This window comes from Adiantum capillus-veneris, chromosome 21, assembly GCF_014529385.1.
Source record: "Adiantum capillus-veneris isolate H3 chromosome 21, ASM1452938v2, whole genome shotgun sequence".
Classification (NCBI taxonomy): Eukaryota; Viridiplantae; Streptophyta; class Polypodiopsida; order Polypodiales; family Pteridaceae; genus Adiantum; species Adiantum capillus-veneris.
The window spans coordinates 128,704,895-128,725,197 of record NC_140951.1 but is presented as its reverse complement, the minus strand read 5'-3'; the positions used below and the strand labels follow the sequence as shown (position 1 = coordinate 128,725,197).

Sequence of the window (20,303 nt, the reverse complement as noted above, 5' to 3'; positions counted from 1 at the left end):
ACTCGGGGAATCCTCGTAGTGACACTGGTTGACCACTGCCTCCTTAATTTAGGGTTTAATGCAAGCAGCTGCCCAAAAGTGATGTTAGCTTTCTGCTTTTTAACATCTCTTACCAGATCGTATTTAGGATTACCGCACCCCAACTGAAAATCCTTTTGTGTAATTCTCTGTCTTCGTCTTCTCTTGCTTGGCTCTGGCTGCTCTTGACCTTTGTTCACCTCTCTTTACCCTTACTTGCTCTAGTTTCACGTTCCGTCTCGGTCTCTCTTTCACCTCTTGCTCTTTTGTTGGCCATAATATCAACCTCCTGCTTGTCAACGCCGATGGTATTAACCCTTTGCACTTCATCATTACCTAACGAAGATGCATGTACTTGGTTTTTGACTGCTTGCTGCTCCCTTTGACCATTAAACTATGCCTGAACCCTACCTTGACCAAATGGAGGATACATACCGCCCCTTTCCCTCGACGGGTGAGGGCAATCTGGAGTATAGTGGCCCTCCTCTCGGCATTTATAACACTTGCCAGGCAATCGCCTAGCTATGCCTCTTCTTGTCCTTGCCTAGCCTCTATCAATAACACTTAAACGCAACTCTTTCATTTGCTGAGATAAATCTTGAACTGTACGTACCCATTGTTGAGGAACGGTTGCCACCCCTTGATTTGTCTTATTCTCCCCTTGAACTTCTTCCCTCGGACTTGCGGTAGGATTGGGAACCATCGCTTTGTATCCCAATGCACCTTGTTCAATCTTCTTTTTAATTTTTTGGCTCTTTGCCCATGCAATAGCGATAGCCCCATTGTAATTCTCCGAGCTCTCGAAATCCACCTTTTCACAAACTTTGGGATGCAAACAAGCCATAAATTTTTCCAATTAAAAGTACTCGCCACCATTAGCCAATCACATGGCAACTGCAAAGTCCCTCCTGCATTCCTCGAAGCGGCCAAGAAAAACACCGAACTCCTTGTTCACATCTTGCTTCAAATTCTTCAATTTTGTGTCCACATCGACAAGGGACACCTCTTTACAAAAATCATGCACAAAACGGACCTGCAACACCGGTCACATTAGTCTTGGCTCTCCTTCCAGGGCATAGAACCATGTCTTTGCTCTTCCCCGCATTGGCAACGGAATTGTTTGCATCTTGGTATCTTCATTTGGCATATGCAGTGATAGCATATACAACTTGAAATCGGCCATCCACTCTTTCATATCTCCTTCTCCGGTGAAAACTGGTCCATAACTGCGCGTTGCCATCTCTTTTTGATGGAAACAACTTTCTTTGATAAAAACCGATGAGAAATCAGTTGCTCCTCCATGGGGCACCAAAAGATGGAGAGGGGGAACAAGGTACACACCCGACACACAACACAAAGCCTCCCTACAGCTCAATGTATCTATAGGACCCCCAAACTCTCAGATAACACCTTCACATTGGCTAATTTGCACTAACAGACCCACCTTTGCACACAAAACAACAATCTCTTACCCTATAGAAACAGCACTCAGCACGAATGCACCTATACAGCTCAGCTCACCCTTCTTGGCTCATACAACACCCCGATTCTGCCCTCTTTGTAACATACTTCATGCTCCGCAAGCATCGACAAGCACACAAAGAGTGAGAGAAAAGGAGGGGGATGGAGAGAAGCAACACGAGAAAGTGGGGCAAAGGCTTAGTAGTATTGAATATGGAGATAGTGGGAGATAGTACAACCGATTCTGCAGCTCCAATGGCAAGCTTCCAATACACAGGCTTGTAGGCCTTCAAAAATCTCTCTGGAAAAAAAGCCCTTAAAAATTCACATTTACATCCTTTTATAGGGGTGGCTATGTTCAAAAAAAGAAAAACTGTGAGCTTCTCTAGCTAGTGCACTTCAATTTGAGCCCCTTTTAGCAATTTTGTTGCCTTGCTAGAACTTGGCATACTTTATTTGGAAACTCATGCATGGTGCACCTTGTTTATTCTTTGTTCGCTCGACTCGGCCGCCTGCTTGCATTTTGAGCTTGCCCTTTGGGCCTCTTTGAACTCTCTCTCTCTCTCTCTCTCTCTCTCTCTCTCTCTCTCTCTCTCTCTCTCTCTCTCTCTCTCTCTCTCTCTCTCTCTCTCTCTCTCTCTCTCTCTCTCTCTCTCTCTCTCTCCACTGTTGTCTGCCAAGCGACACACCCCTCCCCGAGCACTGGTGATATCGCTGGGGGGGGGGGGGGGATCGCTTAACTTGGCTTCAAAAGATTTGTGGCCCTAGCGGGCGCGGGAACCGGGCCTAGTCGATGGGCTACTGCCACATCATCACCTCGCTACCGACTACCCACAGCGCCACCGGACGCCGCCAGGCACCAAGAGCAGGCCAAAACCGCCCCATTGCGCCAATGTGTAGCGCCCAACGGGCGGGCAACCATAGCCTCACGCTACGGGAGCTCCCACGCACCTTCACAATACCAAATCGCTGCAAGTTGTGTGCCTTATACCCCGAACACCTGCCACAATCCACTACATATGGGGTAACCCCTTGCCATGTGGTGGCCTCTTGAGAGCCTCCCCCCAAGCCTCTTTAAGAAACTTCATTTGATGAAAAAAAACCCCATTGGGTGCCCCCCAATTTCCAAGTTTTGCCATTTGTGGCTCTGATGTCGGATTGCCAAGCCGCAAGGCCCGGCCAAAACTTCATTATGTCGACCTGAAAGCCCCCGGCTCCTGTTGCATTTTGAGATTCTTCAAGACCCCAAACCGAGGCCGCAAAAATGCTAGATTTCATCCGCAATCAAGTCCGAGCAACTGCACCCAACCTTCCGACTTCTATAACTTCTCGGTCCGGGCTCCGTTTGACAAGCCGTCAATTCTTGATGGCTCCATACACTATATAACACCTTCTTGAACTTTGTCACGGCCCAAAAAACCCTAGATGGCATGTCCTTCAATGCGGTCAAGTGGGCACCAACCGACCCCCGACAAAACTTCAAATAGCCATATCCTGCAATTCATAGCTCTGATTTGCAATCTGAAAAGACGAGAATGCTCCATTAATCAATCATTACACGCCTATACACTAACATCCACTTGGAACACCTGTCCCCAACTGCCCTGCCCAACAAGAATCTGCAATGCAGTGCACCTTCAAACTCTAATATCTTGGGCTCCATAGCTCTGTTTGATGAGTCGTGTGGACCTGCTCCTTCAACACTTCAAGCTCTACATTTCTAGGCCCAAATATTGCACCTTGAACCTCCTTTGTTTGCTCCCCAAATTAGCATCTCTTGGAGCCTTTCTTGGCCTATAAATTGCATCAGCCATACATCTTCGCTGCCACTTGTCTGCCCAACACCTTTGTAGCTGCTCTAGCCCTTTGCCATGCTTTTGTTAGCCTGCACATAACTGCCCATTCCACCTTCTATGGTCGACCAACTTTGGTTGCACCAACGTCCAACCAAGAGTAGTAGGTAAAATGTTCCTAAAATCATAAGAATCAAAATAATTAAAAAAGGGTAAGTAATTTTGGATTAACCTGCAAGCTGAAACCAGTAGAGTCAAAGACTACAGTAGCTGTGAGCAAGAATCCAATCTATAGACAAGGAAAGTCCGCCTAACACTTGTCAACCTAACAAGGAATGAATGATAATGGGTCAAACCAAACCTATAGACAAAAAATCTCCAAAGCCACCTTCTTGGTTACCCAGCAAACTGGGAGAACCTTGTGTTTAGGACATACGTATTGTTGTTTTTAAACTAATACTTATACACAAAAGAACATATAAGTTCAAAAGACAGTTCGCTTTAGACAAAGGACAAGGATTATCACAAAAACGACTTTGTCTTTTATTCATTTTTGTACATCATAGTGAGAATGAGGTATCATTCTAGTGATTGGTACATAAGATAGTTAAGAACAATTGATACTAAAGCGACAAAGGCCAAGTTTGACGATGATGGTCAGCAGAGCAAAGTCAAAAAGATCTTAAGTAACGATGGAGTCCTCACCTACATCCATATAAACAAGACAAAAGATTTGTTAGTCTTAAATACGTATTACATGTGTCAATGAACCTATCACTTGTTATCCATGTCCTACTTAAAACCTTTTTAACTTATACCTACCATCCATGAAGAGTGAAGTATAGTAAGTATCCTTTCTTACAAAGTTGAGAGGTTGTCATAGTGTAATCAAGAGGCCATTACCCCTGCTTAACAAATGTGAAATTTGTTTGTGTTTTATTTCCTATGCCTATACTAGTTGTTGAGACCAGTCCCCAACTAATTATACCTAGTAAGTGGCAACAAGCCACTCCTATATACCGCATATAAATAGCATCATGTGTGTGTGTGTGTGTGTGTGTGTGTGTGCCACCTCCCCCTAGTGATATCACCAATGGAAATATCCGGTGAAGCGAGAGCGGGGGAGGGGAGGAATATCGGGTGGGCAGGGGTCAAAGAAAGAGAGGGTAGTGGGCCAGAGGGGACGAAAAGATATATATATATATATATATATATATATATATATATATATAGAGAGAGAGAGAGAGAGAGAGAGAGAGTTCATTGAATGTGCAAATGCATAGTTTATCAAAAGAAATTCTAATTGAATAAAAATAGAGAACGTTTAAAACTCTCAAGACTTAGTCGGTGATTTTTTATATTTTGTTGGTTTTTTACGAGGCAAGTTTGGAATCTACCCAGAATTTTATAATTTCAATCGATTAAAAATACATCAAACCTTGGTTTTTTACAAACAATGTGCCGGTGTGTGTGTGTGTGTGTGTGTGTGTGAGAGAGAGAGAGAGAGAGAGGACCGCATGACAATTTTGAAATTTTCTTCAAGGAAAGCTCAAAATCTCTACCCAAGATTTTGCAATTTTACTTTGTGTGTGTGTGTGTGTGTGTGTGTGTGTGTGTGAGAGAGAGAGAGAGAGAGAGAGAGAGAGAGAGAGAGAGAGAGAGAGAGAGAGAGAGAGAAGAAGAAGAAGAGAATTAAAACGTCGTAAGAAAGTATCCCAAGAGACCTCAAGGATCTATTAGACGAGAGTTGAGTTCAAGACCTAGAGAGAGAGAGAGAGAGAGAGAGAGAGAGAGAGAGAGAGAGAGACTGGCAATCCCCCCCCCCCCCCCCCCGGCCTTTTTTTTTCAAATTTTATACTAAGGAAAGTAAGAGCTTCTTACTTTCCTTTCAAATAAATCTCAATCTCTCTCTCTCTCTCTCTCTCTCTCTCTCACACACACACACACACACACACGCACACACACCTCTACACAATTTTTATAAAAAAAGGTTTAATGTACACACACACACACACACACACCCCTCTATACACTGTTTGTAGAAATTTCACAATTTTTCATGTTTCACAATTTTCCCCCCCTCTTACTTTATTTTTCAGTCGGAGGTCTCTTAACCCCACTTTATATTCCTCTCTCCAACCTCTCTCTCTCTCTCTCTCTCTCTCTCTCACACACACACACACACACACACACACACACACACACACACTCACTCATACCCCAATGTATCTTTACTTCAATGGAATCCGATGTGCTATGCTATATACATTACAACACTCATATTGCCCCTAACTACAAAACCATGCTCTTCGCTACAAAAAACTAAATTGTACTCCCTCTAATATGCTTGATATTATCCCCTTGTTGATGATACACACCATCTCAATCATTCATCTTGGCTCACACTCCCCTCGATGCGAGACAAGACACTGGGGCAAAGGAAAAGAGTCACGTCAACTATGCACATTATGCTCACTACAAGTTTGAGAGTATAAGTGACACACACTACTAGAGTCATCAGCTTTTGCATTACAAGATAGAATATGAAAGGATACAAAAAGAAATGCAATGTGTCAAATGTTCATGCTCGTTCCATATCCACCCCCTTCAATGCACAATAATGAGAGAGGTGGAGTATATGAGAGAGAGAGAGAGAGAGAGAGGGACCGGGGGGGGGGGGGGGTTACATAGAAAGTATGGAGAGGCACGGACATGGATAAATGGAGCCGTTGCTCAATACATATAAACATAGAGAGAGAGAGAGAGAGAGAGAGAGAGAGAGAGAGAGAGAGAGAGAGAGAGAGAGATTTTGGGAGGAGAGATCAAAAGAGTATGTATGTGTGTGGGGGGGGAGGCGGAGGCGAGGGGGGGATAGTCAAAGGGGGTGAGAAGGAGAAAAAGTGAAAGGGGAGGGAGGAGAGAGAGAGAGATGAGGGGGAGGGAGGCAGGTTACATAAGAAAGTATGGAGAGACATGGAGATGGATAAATGAAGGCGGTGCTCAATACATACAAACATAGAGAGAGAGAGAGAGAGAGAGAGAGAGAGAGAAGGGATAGAGACAATATGTGTGTGTGTGTGTGTGTAGCAGTTCTAAATTTATATATATACGCAAACGAACACTAACTGTTCATAGAGACAATATGTGTGTGTGTGTGTGTGTGTAGCAGTTCTAAATCTATATATATACGCAAACGAACACTAACTGTTCATAGACCAACAATTCTAGAAAAGTACAATGGATTTGTACAATAATCTCTTTGTTGTTGAAATAAATTATGTAGAAGGTAATGAAGATAACAGAATATAGCTCAGGAATCCTGAAACCCAAAGTCTGGGAAATTTTGCATCACAATAAGAGATACACCATTTGTTAAGAACATAACGTTTTAATCAAGGAAGGTAGCCCTCACCTGCACCCATAGCCACAAGAAAACAATTCGTTAGCACATGGTTGTACGCAGGTGATGCTGGGCATCCTAGTTGTTACCATTAAAAAAACATAGTTCTTAACTTGTAATTTGTGTTTTTTTAGTTGTAAAAGGTTTCTTTTTAGAAAAAACAAAGTTTCGTGGCTTTTTTGCCAATCTGAAACGGAAAGTGATCATCCTCATAGAGCAGCCATAAATTTGATTCTACTATTTTTTTATACAAAGCTTTCCTTACCCAATCCTTAAGATTTAAGGAGTTAAGTAAAATATCAAAAACAATTCGAAACTACGTTCCTAATCAAATAGGAGTGACCTTAAAATCTATTGATTTATATACAGGCAATCTTAAGCCAGACCTAATCTTACCACTTCTTTTGTAGATACAAATTTTTTTACCTGATCCTATATTTGGAGCCAATTTCATAACCAAGCTGGGATCCCACCCCAAAAAAACAACTCCGGAATTACTTCTTTATATTCCTGAGATACTCCTATCTTAGACATATTCATAACTTTATTCAACAAGTACCCTTGCTATTATGTTATGTCAAACTTATTGCTGCCATATGTTAGCTAATCAAATGTATATTAAAGTACACTGGACAACTCAGTCATAAAAGAGCCAGCTCGGACATCGTCCGAAAAATGTCTCAAATGTCTCCAGCCAGGCTCAAATAAATGGAAAATTTATGATAACCTCATCGAATCAAGCACTCCCCCCCTTTTTTTATATAAAAAACAACCTACAAGCAGCTTATTGTTTTTATACACAACAAGCTTGTTTTAAAAAAAACCAGTTAATATCCATTTGAAAAAAACCAGCAGTCAACGATCCAGGACTTATTATTGATATTCAAGGTTCCAAATGGCTAGTAAAAATCAGTGTGTCTGCTAACTAGGTGAACAACAATAGGAAACTTTCATTAATAATCTCCGTTAGTGAAGTAAAATGAGTCCATATACATTTGAAACCGGATATCATCCACTTTCCTGTATATGTTGCCATTCATTTACTTACAAAAATATCCGGAATAATGGCAATATACCAGCAATATTTAGTAAAATTCAAAATTCAGTAGTTTCAACTTCTGTTCTAACAAATTTAGTCCAAGATTAGAACCATTATCTAGAGTAGACTTTGTTTTTTAACTTACCAAGGTGCCCAAACTTTCGGGCTCATTTTTAAGTTTAACTTAATATACGAAATTCCAGCATTCAATCCGAGCAATGATGTACACCCTACGACAGTGTTAACCTCATTTAGGGAAGTAAACAAAACACATAGAAACCCCAATTTCCATTTAGACATCATGCCCTAGTAATTATTACCGTCATCATGAGCATACCATCAAAACCTGGCAGTAATCCCAGCTAAACAATGGTTTTCCAAACTCAACCATTATTTGCCACTCCCTTTATAAGCGAATCACAACTTCCTTTTTGTTCTTTAAGTAAACCATGGTGAAATTCCCAATGCATCATAGCCTTATGAGAAAACATATCATAAACAAGAACGAAACAGTAATACAGTGCCTGGTTTTTTTTCAAAAAAAAAAGTTTTTTTAACAAGTTTCAAAAAATTCCATTTAGCAGAAAAACCCGCTCTACAACCAGATCAGCATAACATAATTAAGTTAACTTGTAGATTAGGAGCCGAGGGAACCTCTACAATCGATTTTTTCGGCATGATGCGACCACAGCTTTAGCAGATACTCTCTCACACACAATAATGAACTCACACACGCAGAGAGGTGAAACGAAAAAGATGCTGCTAAGTGAGTATGAGTACTCACCTTTATTTATGCAAGTTGAAGTCATCTGCAGAAGACGCGACCCACAGTAGTACCAGCCCCTCCAATCGAGGTCACATTATGCGGGAAATCCTTAGGGATTAAATCAAGCAAGAGATCCGACAGAATCAGGCACCTTACGCGGTTATTTTGCTTACACTAATCGGCTGCAGACACCCCCCTCACAGTACAGGCGGTAGCGTGTAGCAAGAGGCCCGCTCACTCAGAGTAAAAGCCACCCATACAATATTTTCCAATTTTACCCTAATACAAGGTAAAGATAACATTAAGTTACATGCAAGGACTGGTAGTGCCTGCCACCTTATGGCCCCCCCAAATAACTAGGCATTTCCATAGTCTCCACCTAGTCGGAATTATTGCAACCAACCTCGAGTCTATTATCATATAATTCCCCCGAACCTTATGATAAGCTCTTGGCATACTAAAAGGTGAGAGATATACCACCCTTTGGGTAGTTTTATTTAATTTTCCCTTTAGGTCTCGTGGTCGTACAGTGTGTTTAAAAGAGAAAGTGATATTTTTTCAAAAAAAACCCAAGTCCAGAGTCAATTTTCCTAAGCCACTCCAGCTACATTGCATACTTGGTGAAACAAACCATGCTACAGAGCATTTTCTGAACAATGATAAGATAGTATAAAGTTAAATGCACGAACAGATCATATTGTACACCACATACCTAATTTGTAATGGATACCAAACTATTCCATAGTTGATACCTGGTCCGTCAATTAGTTAAGAATTTTATTGCATTAAGCCTCGGATGATCATACATAACAGTTTTACACCTACTTCCCAACCCTATAGTAAGCTTTATGTCATTCAGCTATCACTAGGGTAAAAAAATCCACCTATCTTAGCGGTGAGAGTGTAACCAGTTTTGGGAAAAAAAATCTCTCTGGTCTAGGAGTAAAAACCAGTGGGTCTATATAAGATGGGAGATATATTTACAAAAAACAAAGTCCAGAGTACCCTTTCCGGAGTTTAGCATCTTCAGCTAATCTGCTTACCAGTCGTGTTTACTAAATTATGGCATATAATCAAGAACAAGTTTTTTCTATAGCAACTGCACATCTTTATCTATCCAGTACATCTACTCGGAGAGCAACCTTACTCCGTTACGAACTTCATTTATTTCCGCAGTTAGGAACCTCAGTTTCTCAAACCAAGTGGTGGACCTATCAGGACCGAGTGACTCGAGTGACTCTTTGGGGTCGAGAGCATTTCAAAAACAATATCCGATTGGCAATGGTTGCTGAGGTACTGGGCCTAGGGCCACATTATTATTACATAGAATATTCAATAAAGCCAGGTTTTTCAAATCGGTTATACCTGCTAGCCCAGTTTCTACCTTCTCATAAGATTTTCTTGTACCGTAGTTATGATCATCAATTAAGAGGATATTTTAACATTACTCCCCGCACTCGGGAGTATGGGGTCATCTTGGCGACTTGTATCCTACCTTTGGCCGATCGTCCAAACACATGCTTCTACTGTGACAACTGTTTGTGTGATCATGTAATGGGTGGTATAATAGAGATGTAGATGAAGGGCTCCTGAAATAATTATCAGCTAATCTTTTTTGTTCATTGAAAGATTTTGTGTGTGTGTGTGCCTACCCATTCCCAGGCACCATATCCTATGAGGTAGTAGACCCCATAGAATAGGGGCCTACCACCTCATGAAGTGTTTGTATTAATTTGAAAAATGCTATGTTGTGGTTAGATTTTATTCTGATTTAAGTAGACTTATCAAATTTTGTAAGTCAAACTTAAGGTAGGTCCAGTTGTGTTTTTCTAGGGAGTTGCAGATGCATGCAACAAGGTCTTTTTTCATAAACCCATTATAAATGAATTTGGTAATCAAAGTATTGATTTCTTCATATGCTCTAAAAAAGTCAGAAGAGGCATATATTATAAGAAAAAGCATTCCTAGTCAGGTGTGTAGAGAATTCTTGAAAGGTCTATTGCTTTTTTTCTTTGTAAATTCGGATGACACAAGTTTAAGCTTTTCTCTTTTCCAAAAAAAGCGAGTGTAAAAGTTTCCCAAAAATGGGGGAGTTAAAGTAAACTCAATATTCAAGAAGTGTGTCCTAGAAATGATCCATTTATGCTACCAAAGAACTCTCTCAGAGAATGTAGGTTCAATACTAAGGCAAGGTGGATAAATATCAGTAAGAGTAATCTCAAACATGGGATTGTTGAGGCTACATAGGTCATCCATAAATCTAAATGAATGTGCAAAGTGTGTAAGTAACGAATTACTTGCTGGGTTTTCTAATATTCTTAAGAGCCATTGGTATTCGAAGTAACAGAGATATAGATTACACATAATCGGAGAGCAAGCAAAACCCATTGGGATCCCTAGAGTTTGTTTGTAGCAGGTATCACCTAATTGGATACAACTGTTATTAAGTAGCCAAAAGATATACTTATATAAATCATCATTTTTAAAGATGAACGGTGGGGATTTATTCGATTTTTTTACCCATCCTTTATTCCCTTTTTGTGAGATGCAAGTATACCCAAGCTCTTTTCTATGGGAAAAGGAAATCTTTATAAGACATGATAAGGTATAAACAAGCCCATACGGTCCATCTAAAGGGATATTTTCATAACATCGAGTTATGTCTGTCGTGAAGATAGAGTAAATGTTTTATGGGAGGTTGATATATACCTCGGCTGCGTTTTTTATGACCCAAAAAGGGCAATAATTTATATTTCTGAATCTCTTTATATCTCTGTGTTTGATGGCAGAGATATCTTTGATTTCTAGTAGAACAAAATTTAAGCAGTGGGTGATATCATTCGTAACACAAGAGAACAGGCTTTTTGAAGCGTTATAAATCCATCTAAATTTATGCTTATGATTCTTATATGTTGGGAAGAGTACATGAATTTTTAGAGAGTCGGGACTATAACCAAGTCCAGATAATTCATTGTTCAATGTTGTAGCTACACAAAGCGGAGAGTTCTCAAGTTTAAGAAATTCTTTACTATTAAGTCTTGAATTGGCAGCCTCGAAAGCTAATTTCTTACATATAAAGGACGTCGTATTTGAGGCATTATCTAGGCCAATAATGAGCCATTTTTTTTTAGTGTCATAAATAGAGGTCTTCAATTTAGGCGTAAGCCAGGTGGTATCAGTGCTTAGCCATACTTGTGGCATAAGACTGATCTTTTTCCAAAAAAATTCCTTTGAGTGTTGAAGTAAGTTGGAAGTGAACTTCCTCCTCCAGTTGGAGTTTTAAGGCCAAGTCGGCCAGGCATTCAAGTAGTGCAAATAAGGCACTTTGAGGATTTAGTGGAAAAGGAGGAATATGATTCAGGCCTTTACTCAAGAGTCTCCTTACTTGTGGATCAGAAATGATTTCTAAGTTAGATGTACAAACATGTAAACCAAAGTCAGTGAAGTTTTTACAAATTTTTTGAAATAGATGACAAGAGCAAATAGGTATCTCACTATTATGAAGAAATTCATTAGAATAAAAAAGATTCTTAATAGGCGGCGAGTATTTCCATCCAATCATCACATCTTTTAGTAATAAATTCGATCCAAAAATATGTCCAAAACATTTTGAGAAAATAGCTTGGGGAGTAAAGAAATCCAAAATCTTGCTTGCAAACAAGCAATGTGAGATAATCTTTTTACACGCTTCTTCCTTTGGCGGTAGGTAACATCTTCCACAAGCACTCCTTCGATCCTGCATATTACATATCCAAAAGGTTTCTGATTGGTAGGTTTCTTTCCCGACCTCTCATATAACTTCTACCTCTCTCTCTTCCAAACACAGATTCACTTGAGGAGGGAGTTAAGAAAGAGGTGTAAGATGTTGTAGGAGAGACAAGAGTATTAGGACGTTTGGAAACTTGAGATTCATCCTCTTCAATATTTGGTTTGATTGCCCAACCATATTTTTGATACCTTTAAAGCTGCCATAAGTGGTTAGCAGAGTACCACACCCATCCGATCCAAGTTCTTTAAGAGTGTCACACATAATTGATCTGTACTGAATAAAGGCAATTTGAGCTAAGACCAGATCCTTAGCTTATCCACCAAGCCAAGAGCAAAAGAGGGAAAAGTGAAATTCTTCTGCTTTATCAGAAAAGATACTAGGCAGATTGTTGAGGGCGTACCAATAGCATGGTCAAACCAAATTATGCTTGACTCGCACGCAGCTTTGGGGTCTAAGAATCTGCAAGCACACTTAAGGTAAGGCCTGAATACATTCCACACAGTCTCGGTGTAGAAATCAGCATTACTTTTACTAAAGGTCATCACCCCTTTAGTTCTTGCATATAAACTTGTATTCGAACTACATTTTGTATCATCAAGGAAACTCATATTGAACGGAGCTTTAATCAAATCCCCTCTGTCCAAGAGCTAGATCCCTTTCAGAACTTTAAATTTGCATTCCTCAATAGTTGCAGGGGCCAAGTTGGCAAGGAAGACCCAAGTTTCCATAGATATGGGCGCTAGAAATCCTTTATTTGGGAACATCCACAGCCTACGGTCTACCCCCAAGGATTCTACCTCAATTTGCCGTGAAGGTAAAAAAGGAAAGGCCCTAGAAACTTTCGATACCATGTCCAAAAGCGAACCTTCACTAAGTGAACAAAGGTCTTTCTGAATTTCTTTTACCGCTTCTAATGCAGCTGCATCTCTACAAAAGAGGCTATTCGGTGGAGGGACTATAGGCGTAGAGGGAGCTATAACAAAGATAGGACTAAGCCCACAAAATTTTCTAAGAAGATTGGAAAGTTCTGAGCCTTTGGAAGAGAAAGATGCTAAGTCCTGAATATGTGTTTTGGAAAGTCCAGCCAGATTAGAAGTAAATTCCATCAAAAGGTTGATACCAGGAAGAGCAAGCCCTTGGGAAAGGGAAACAATCTGCAAAATTATCAGTAGTTAGAATTCCCTAGTATTGGAAGAGAAGCGTAGACCTGAAGATCTAACACAAAGAGTTACATCTTTTTGAATTTTACAACCCTATGTAGATAGGGCCTAATCCTAAGTAAGATATGAGGGAAGGTCTTTTCAATTTCTTTCGCGAGTCGTAACTTCTCCGAAATCAGAGCTCTTTTTTCTGGGTCAGAGCAGACTTTAATTCTTGCAGTGAGCTTTTCCACAACCTGGTTAACAGAAGTAATAGATTATGTAAATGATAGTATCTAAGGTAAAGTGAGACTCATGAATACAAAGTGGAATGGTAGTGCTAGCAACCTTACACCAGTCATGTTAAAAAACCACTGAGACTGTGTGATAGCACCCCGGCCTATTAGAGTATAAAAATTATACTATAATAGGCGAAAGTTTCTAGAGTCATTGTCTGAGAGAGATCAACAGCCAAGTCAATCTCTCTTTTGCGTTAATTGTGTGTGTAGCAGTTCTAAATCTATATATATATGCAAACGAACACTAACTGTTCACATACCCACAATTCTAGAAAAGTACAATGGATTTGCAATAATCTCTTTGCTGTTGAAATAAATTATGTACAAGGTAATGAAGATAACAGAATATAGCTCAGGAATCCTCAAACCCAAAGTCTAGGAAATTTTACATCACAATAAGAGATCCACCATTTGTTAAGAACAGAACGTTTTAATCAAGGAAGGTAGCCCTCACCTGCACCCATAGCCACAAGAAAACAATTTGTTAGCACATGGTTGTACGTAGGAGATGCTGGGCATCCCAGTTGTTATCCATGTCACCATTAAAAAAACATAGTTCTTAACTTGTAATTTGTGTTTTTTTTAGTTTTAAAAGGTTTCTTTTTAGAAAAAACAAAGTTTCATGGCTTTTTTGCCAATCTGAAACGGAAAGTGATCATCCTCATAGAGCAGCCATAAATCTGATTCTACTTTTTTTTTATACAAAGCTTTCCTTACCCAATCCTTAAGATTTAAGGAGTTAAGTAAAATATCAAAAACAATTCGAAACTTCGTTCCTAATCAGATAGGAGTGACCTTAAAATCTATTGATTTATATATAGGCAATCTTAAGCCAGACCTAATCTTACCACTTCTTTTGTAAATACTACTTTTTTTACCTAATCCTATATTTGGAGCCAATTTCATAACCAAGCTGGGATCCCACCCCAAAAAAACAACTCCGAAATTACTTCTTTATATTCCTGAGATACTCCTATCTTAGACATATTCATGACTTTATTCAACAAGTACCCTTGCTATTATGTTATGTCAAACTTATTGCTGCCATATGTTAGCTAATCAAATGTATACTAAAGTACACTGGACAACTCAGTCATAAAAGAGCCAGCTCAGACATCGTCCGAAAAATGTCTCAAATGTCTCCAGCCAGCTCAGATAAATGGAAAATTTATGATAACCTCATCGAATCAAGCACTCCCCCCTTTTTTTATATAAAAAACAACCTACAAGCAGCTTATTCTTTTTATACACAACAAGCTTGTTTAAAAAAAAACCAGTTAATATCCATTTGAAAAAAACCAGCAGTCAACGATCCAGGACTTATTATTGAATATTCAAGGTTCCAAATGGCTAGTAAAAATCAGTGTGTCTGCTAACTAGGTGAACAACAATAGGAAACTTTCATTAATAATCTCCTTTAGTGAAGTAAAATGAGTCCATATACATTTGAAACCGGCTATCATCCACTTTCCTGTATATGTTACCATTCATTTACTTACAAAAATATCCGGAATAATGGCAATATACCAGCAGTATTTAGTAAAATTCGAAATTCAGAAGTTTCAGCTTTTGTTCTAACAAATTTAGTCCAAGATTAGAACCATTATCTAGAGTACACTTTGTTTTTTAACTTACCAAGGTGCCCAAACTTTCGGGCTCATTTTTAAGTTTAACTTAATATACGAAATTCCAGCATTCAATCCGAGCCATGATGTACACCCTACGACAGTGTTAACCTCATTTAGGGAAGTAAACAAAACACATAGAAACCCCAATTTCCATTTAGACATCATGCCCCAGTAATTATTACCGTAATCATGAGCATACCATCAAAACCTGGCAGTAATACCAGCTAAACAACGGTTTTCCGAACTCAGCCATTATTTGCCACTCCCTTTATAAGCGAATCACAACTTCCTTTTTGTTCTTTACGTAAACCATGGTGAAATTCCCAATGCATCATAGTGAGTGTTGCGGTGCACATCTTTATCTGAGTGAAATGAAGAATAAAGATATACCATCGGCAAGAAAATATTGTTGCAAAAGTGGGAAAGTATCCCTCTTTCCTCCTGCATGACAACTAGATGTATTGGAGAGGCTACTCAATAATAGTGATGCTTCGAGTAGGTCTTTAAGAAGAAACATCGAGAGTTACAATAGTGGCATTTGCATCTCTTGGAGCTACCATTGATGAGACATTGATGGGTAGGTCTGGTGCATATTACTTTCATGTACATGGCGGCATGTACCAGCAAATTGGTTCTTTGCTACCACATGAAGCAGGGGTCCCAAAATTTGCACAGATATATGTATATGATACTAAACATGAGGTTCGAAATTGTATGAGTGCCTTGGATGGTTTGGATTTGTCCACTCTTGAAGCATTATCAATGATGATGTGATCATGTAATCCATATGTGAATGCTTTATATGATGTTGGTAGAATGTTACATAATAACACTAGTGTGGATATCAAAATGACAATTTTCAAGAAAAGAAATACTTCAAGGAAGTACTTGACACCTGTTGGCAACGAGGTTGCTCCGATTTTGCTAGGTCAAGGGGATGTAAAAACAGTTGGCCATCAAGACAATGTGATACATTGTCAAGATGGGAGGTTGCAAAGGATTTCGAATCTATATAGGTCATGCATCCCACTGTTGTATGTTCTTCTCTTTCCATGGGGAGAAGATGAGTGGCATGTCAAGCTTCCTTATGCTAATGTGCATGGCCCTTTGGATGCCTTGGTTGGTTGACAATGTGTCACTCAAAGAGAGTAATATGCATATCGGCTACAGATATGCACTGATACAGAATCATGCTTGCTTTGTGGGGGTCATTTAATTCAACAATTATGGTTGATGCATATTGTGCCATTGAGGAGTTTCGTCTTACATGGGTTCGTACGAATCAGTACACGTTGAGGGTAGAACTGTATGCAGACTTGGTTGACATGGTGCATTTCTCTGAGAGTGATGTTGTACTTGGACGGTCTGCAAGTCAAAGAATTGTCTTGCCCTCATCTTTTATAGGTGGCCCTTGGCACATGTACCAGTTGTATCAAGGTACAATGGTCAATTGTGCGTGCAAAGGGAAAGCCAGACCTATTTATCACATTCACATGTAACCCTAAATGGCCAAAAAAATGAGGCATTGCTTTTAGGACAAGTTTTCTCTAATCGACTAGACATAACCACCAGGGTTTTTTCCTTGAAACACTCGAGCATGATGAAGCACATCTTGAAGAAACATATTTTTGGAAAAGTGGTGGCTTACCATGTCTGTCGTGGAGTTCCAAAAGAGAGGCTTGCCACATTCTCATACATTATTGATTCTAGATCCTTGATCTAAGCTTCAATCAACATTTGACTATGACAAGATGGTTTGTTCAGAGCTACCAAATAAATATCAATTTCTAGTGTTGCATGACATCATTGTTAGTTGTAACATTCCTGGCCCATGTGGTGAGTTCAATACTTCATCTCTTTGCATGGTTGATGGACAATGTATTAGAAAATATGCATGTCCATTTTGCAAGCAAACAAGCATGGATAATAATGGCTACCACATTTATGCACGATGAAACAATGGCTTCACCACCAAGGTTAGGGATTGTACTATTGATAACCGATGGGTTGTGCCATACAATCTTATTTTGTCAACACTATTTAATGCACATATCAATTTTGAGGTATGATCTATAATTTCAACCGTCAAGTATGTCTATAAGTACATCTACAAGGGGCACGATAGGGCAACTGTAAGATTCAATATGTTAGTACGGGATGCAAAAAGGGAGAACATTGATAAGATAGACATGTTGGCCGTTATGTATCTACATCTGAGGCTTGTTGGGGCTTGCTGGAGAAATTTTTAATTTCCTTTGCACAATGATGCACCATTTGTCCAAAGATTGAGCATGCATGTTTTGTATGGTCAAATGTGACATTTTGAGATAATGACAACCTTAAATATGTCTTGCAAAGGGACCATGCAAAGAAGACCACTTTGACAGAGTGGTTCACATGCAACTTGGAGAATCCTGATGCAAATGATACTTTGTACATTGATTTTCTTCAAAAGTGGGCATGGAATTTGGGTTCCAAAAAATGGACAAAGGGACATCATGGGACACTATTGAGCGTATATATTTTGTTCAGTCCTCTGCAGGTGAACAATATTATGTCCGTTTGCTTTTGACTATTTGTAAAGGATGTAAATCATTTGAGGATTTGTGTTCCATAAATGGTATATTGTTCCCAACATTCAAGACATCATGAATTCCAAGGGGTATCTTGGAAGATGATGGGGAATGGTTTGGATGCATGGAGGAAGCTTGCAGTACAAAACAGGCTTGCAATTGATACATTCATTTGCGACCATTCTATTATTTTGTAAACCCTCCTCCCCTCATCTCTTATGGGGAAGATTTTGATGTTTTTTGTTTGAGGACTATCGACATATGTTGGAGTTGAGATACGAGTCCTTAGATGGATGTGCACAGGTTGTTGAAGGGTATGCATTAAGAGATTTGCATAATATTCTTGGTACATTTGGACGAAGTTTAAATGAATACCCTAGAATTCCAATGCCTGAGAAGTGCTTAGTGGCACGTGATGAAAACATCTTGCTTTTCCAAGAGCAATGCCTTGATACAGTGCAAGAGCTATATGCATCACATGCAACAAAGCAGACTTTGAATGAAGATCAAAGGATTGCTTTTGAGGCAATTTTGCATGGATTGACTATTGATGGTGGGGCTATTTTTTTCCTAGATAGACCTGTAGGGACTGGGAAAACTTATTTGTATAATTGTTTGCTATCACACGTGCGTGGAGAAGGAGAAGTTGCACTGGTCACATCATCTTTTGGGATTTCAGTATTGCTACTGCAAAATGGATGCACCGCACATTCAAGATGCCCTTGGAGCTTGATAGTTGAAGCACATGCAATATCCCCGTTCAGGGTCAGCTTTTTGAATTTCTTAGAGTATGCAAGTTGATTGTGTGGGATGAGGCTCCTACAACACATCGATATGCCTTTGAGGCTTGGTGGATACGTCCATGCAAGATATCATGTGCTCAAGAAAGCCATTTGGTGGAAAAGTGTTATTTCTTGGGGGAGATTTTTGAAAATTCTTACCATAGGTGTTCCAGGGAGCGTGTGCAGACATTGTTGATGCTACACTTTTTCGATCACACTTATGGGATCATGTGAAGATCCTCAGATTGACACATAACATGCGTGTGGAAGGTGGTGATGTTGCAAATTCTATTTACAAAGAATGGCTTACCGATGTGGGAAATGGGACTTTGATAAGTGGTGATAAAGAAAAGATGGAAATCCCTCGTCACATTGTGCTTTCTTCATCTTCATTGGATGTATTGATAGGTTGCATCTATACAAAAATGGATAAAGATGCGGGCCATGCATAATATTTTAAAGAGCGGGCCATTCTTGCTCCCAAAAACTTTGAAGTTGGTATCCTCAATACTAAGGCCATGTATGCAATGGAAGGTGATGTTATGCAATACTTTAGTGCTGACTCTGTGGTGGAAAATTCAATTCAAGATTCATTATTATATTATGTGGAGATTTTAAATAGTCTCACCTTGGGCGGTGGATTTCCAACACATTACTTGGAGTTGAAGATGAATGCCTTAATAATTCTACTACAAAATCTTGATCGAAGTCAAGGTCTATGTAATGGGAAATGCTTAGTGTGCAGGGCATTTCATGCAAGAGTTTTGGAGGCAGAAATTATTACAGGTATACGGGTTGGCACATGGGTCTTCATCCCTTGAACATGTTTTGTGCATTATGACATGAAGTTGCCATTTGTTCTTAGATAAAGAAGGTTTCCAATCAGATTGGTTTTTTGCATGACGATAAATAAGTCATAGGGCCAAAGCATTGCCATGTTGGGGCTATACCTGGTGACACTGATCTTCACTCATGGACGATTGTATGTTGCATTGTCACGCACACGTTTAGCTACTGGAGTGAATATTCTCCTATGCGATTGATGTAAATGAGATAGTTGCACTAACAACAAACATTGTGTACCGTGAGATACTAAACAATTCCATATGAAGGCTCCATTCCTCTTATCATTGTCTTCTTTTTTGTGTATGTTTCAACTCATAAATATATCAAAATTAATTTTTCAGCCTCTCTCCATAACATACACTAAACTATGTCATGTGAAGGTTTCATTCCTTCCTCACAATGTCTATTTTTTGGTTTCCATTTGGCTATACAGATCATGGATCAAATTTTTGACATCTCTGAGGTGTCCTTTGTGTTAAATGTAGAAGATCAAGGCCACATGCTTGTATGTTTTTTTCAACCATTAAGTCATTAAGCGGATACTTATTGTGTTCCTTTTGGGACCTTGATTTTTTTCCATTATTTAAGCAGAGGTGCGTTTTGCTTGTGCACCTTTGTCGCACAAAAAAATTATTAGGACCGTTCGCAAAACACTACAAGACCAGGTGTGTGTGCATGAAATCAAGAATTCATGCGGCATAAAGTAAGATTCATGGCTTTTTTTGTTTCTTTTTGTGTTACAGACCTTAGGAAGTTGCCATCTATCAATACTTTTACATTGCGTATTTTG

The 20,303-nt window shown here is 39.4% G+C and overlaps 1 protein-coding gene across 1 annotated transcript; it reads left to right on the top strand.

Moving 5' to 3' along the window:
• The first annotated feature begins 18,146 nt into the window (after positions 1-18,146).
• LOC147431711 (uncharacterized) lies at positions 18,147-19,119 on the top strand. The gene is made up of 2 exons (XM_086493701.1): positions 18,147-18,650; positions 18,832-19,119. Exons 1-2 carry the CDS (start codon positions 18,147-18,149, stop codon positions 19,117-19,119), a joined length of 792 nt encoding a protein of 263 aa, XP_086349827.1.
• The last annotated feature ends 1,184 nt before the right edge of the window (positions 19,120-20,303 follow it).

Excerpts from the sequence above, each read along its gene's own strand:
- LOC147431711 (XM_086493701.1), top strand. The coding sequence starts at position 18,147 with ATGTTGGAGTTGAGATACGAGTCCTTAGATGGATGTGCACAGGTTGTT. Across the intron at positions 18,651-18,831 it reads ATGCAATATCCCCGTTCAGG|GTGTTCCAGGGAGCGTGTGC; the intron begins GTCAGCTTTTTG and ends TTCTTACCATAG.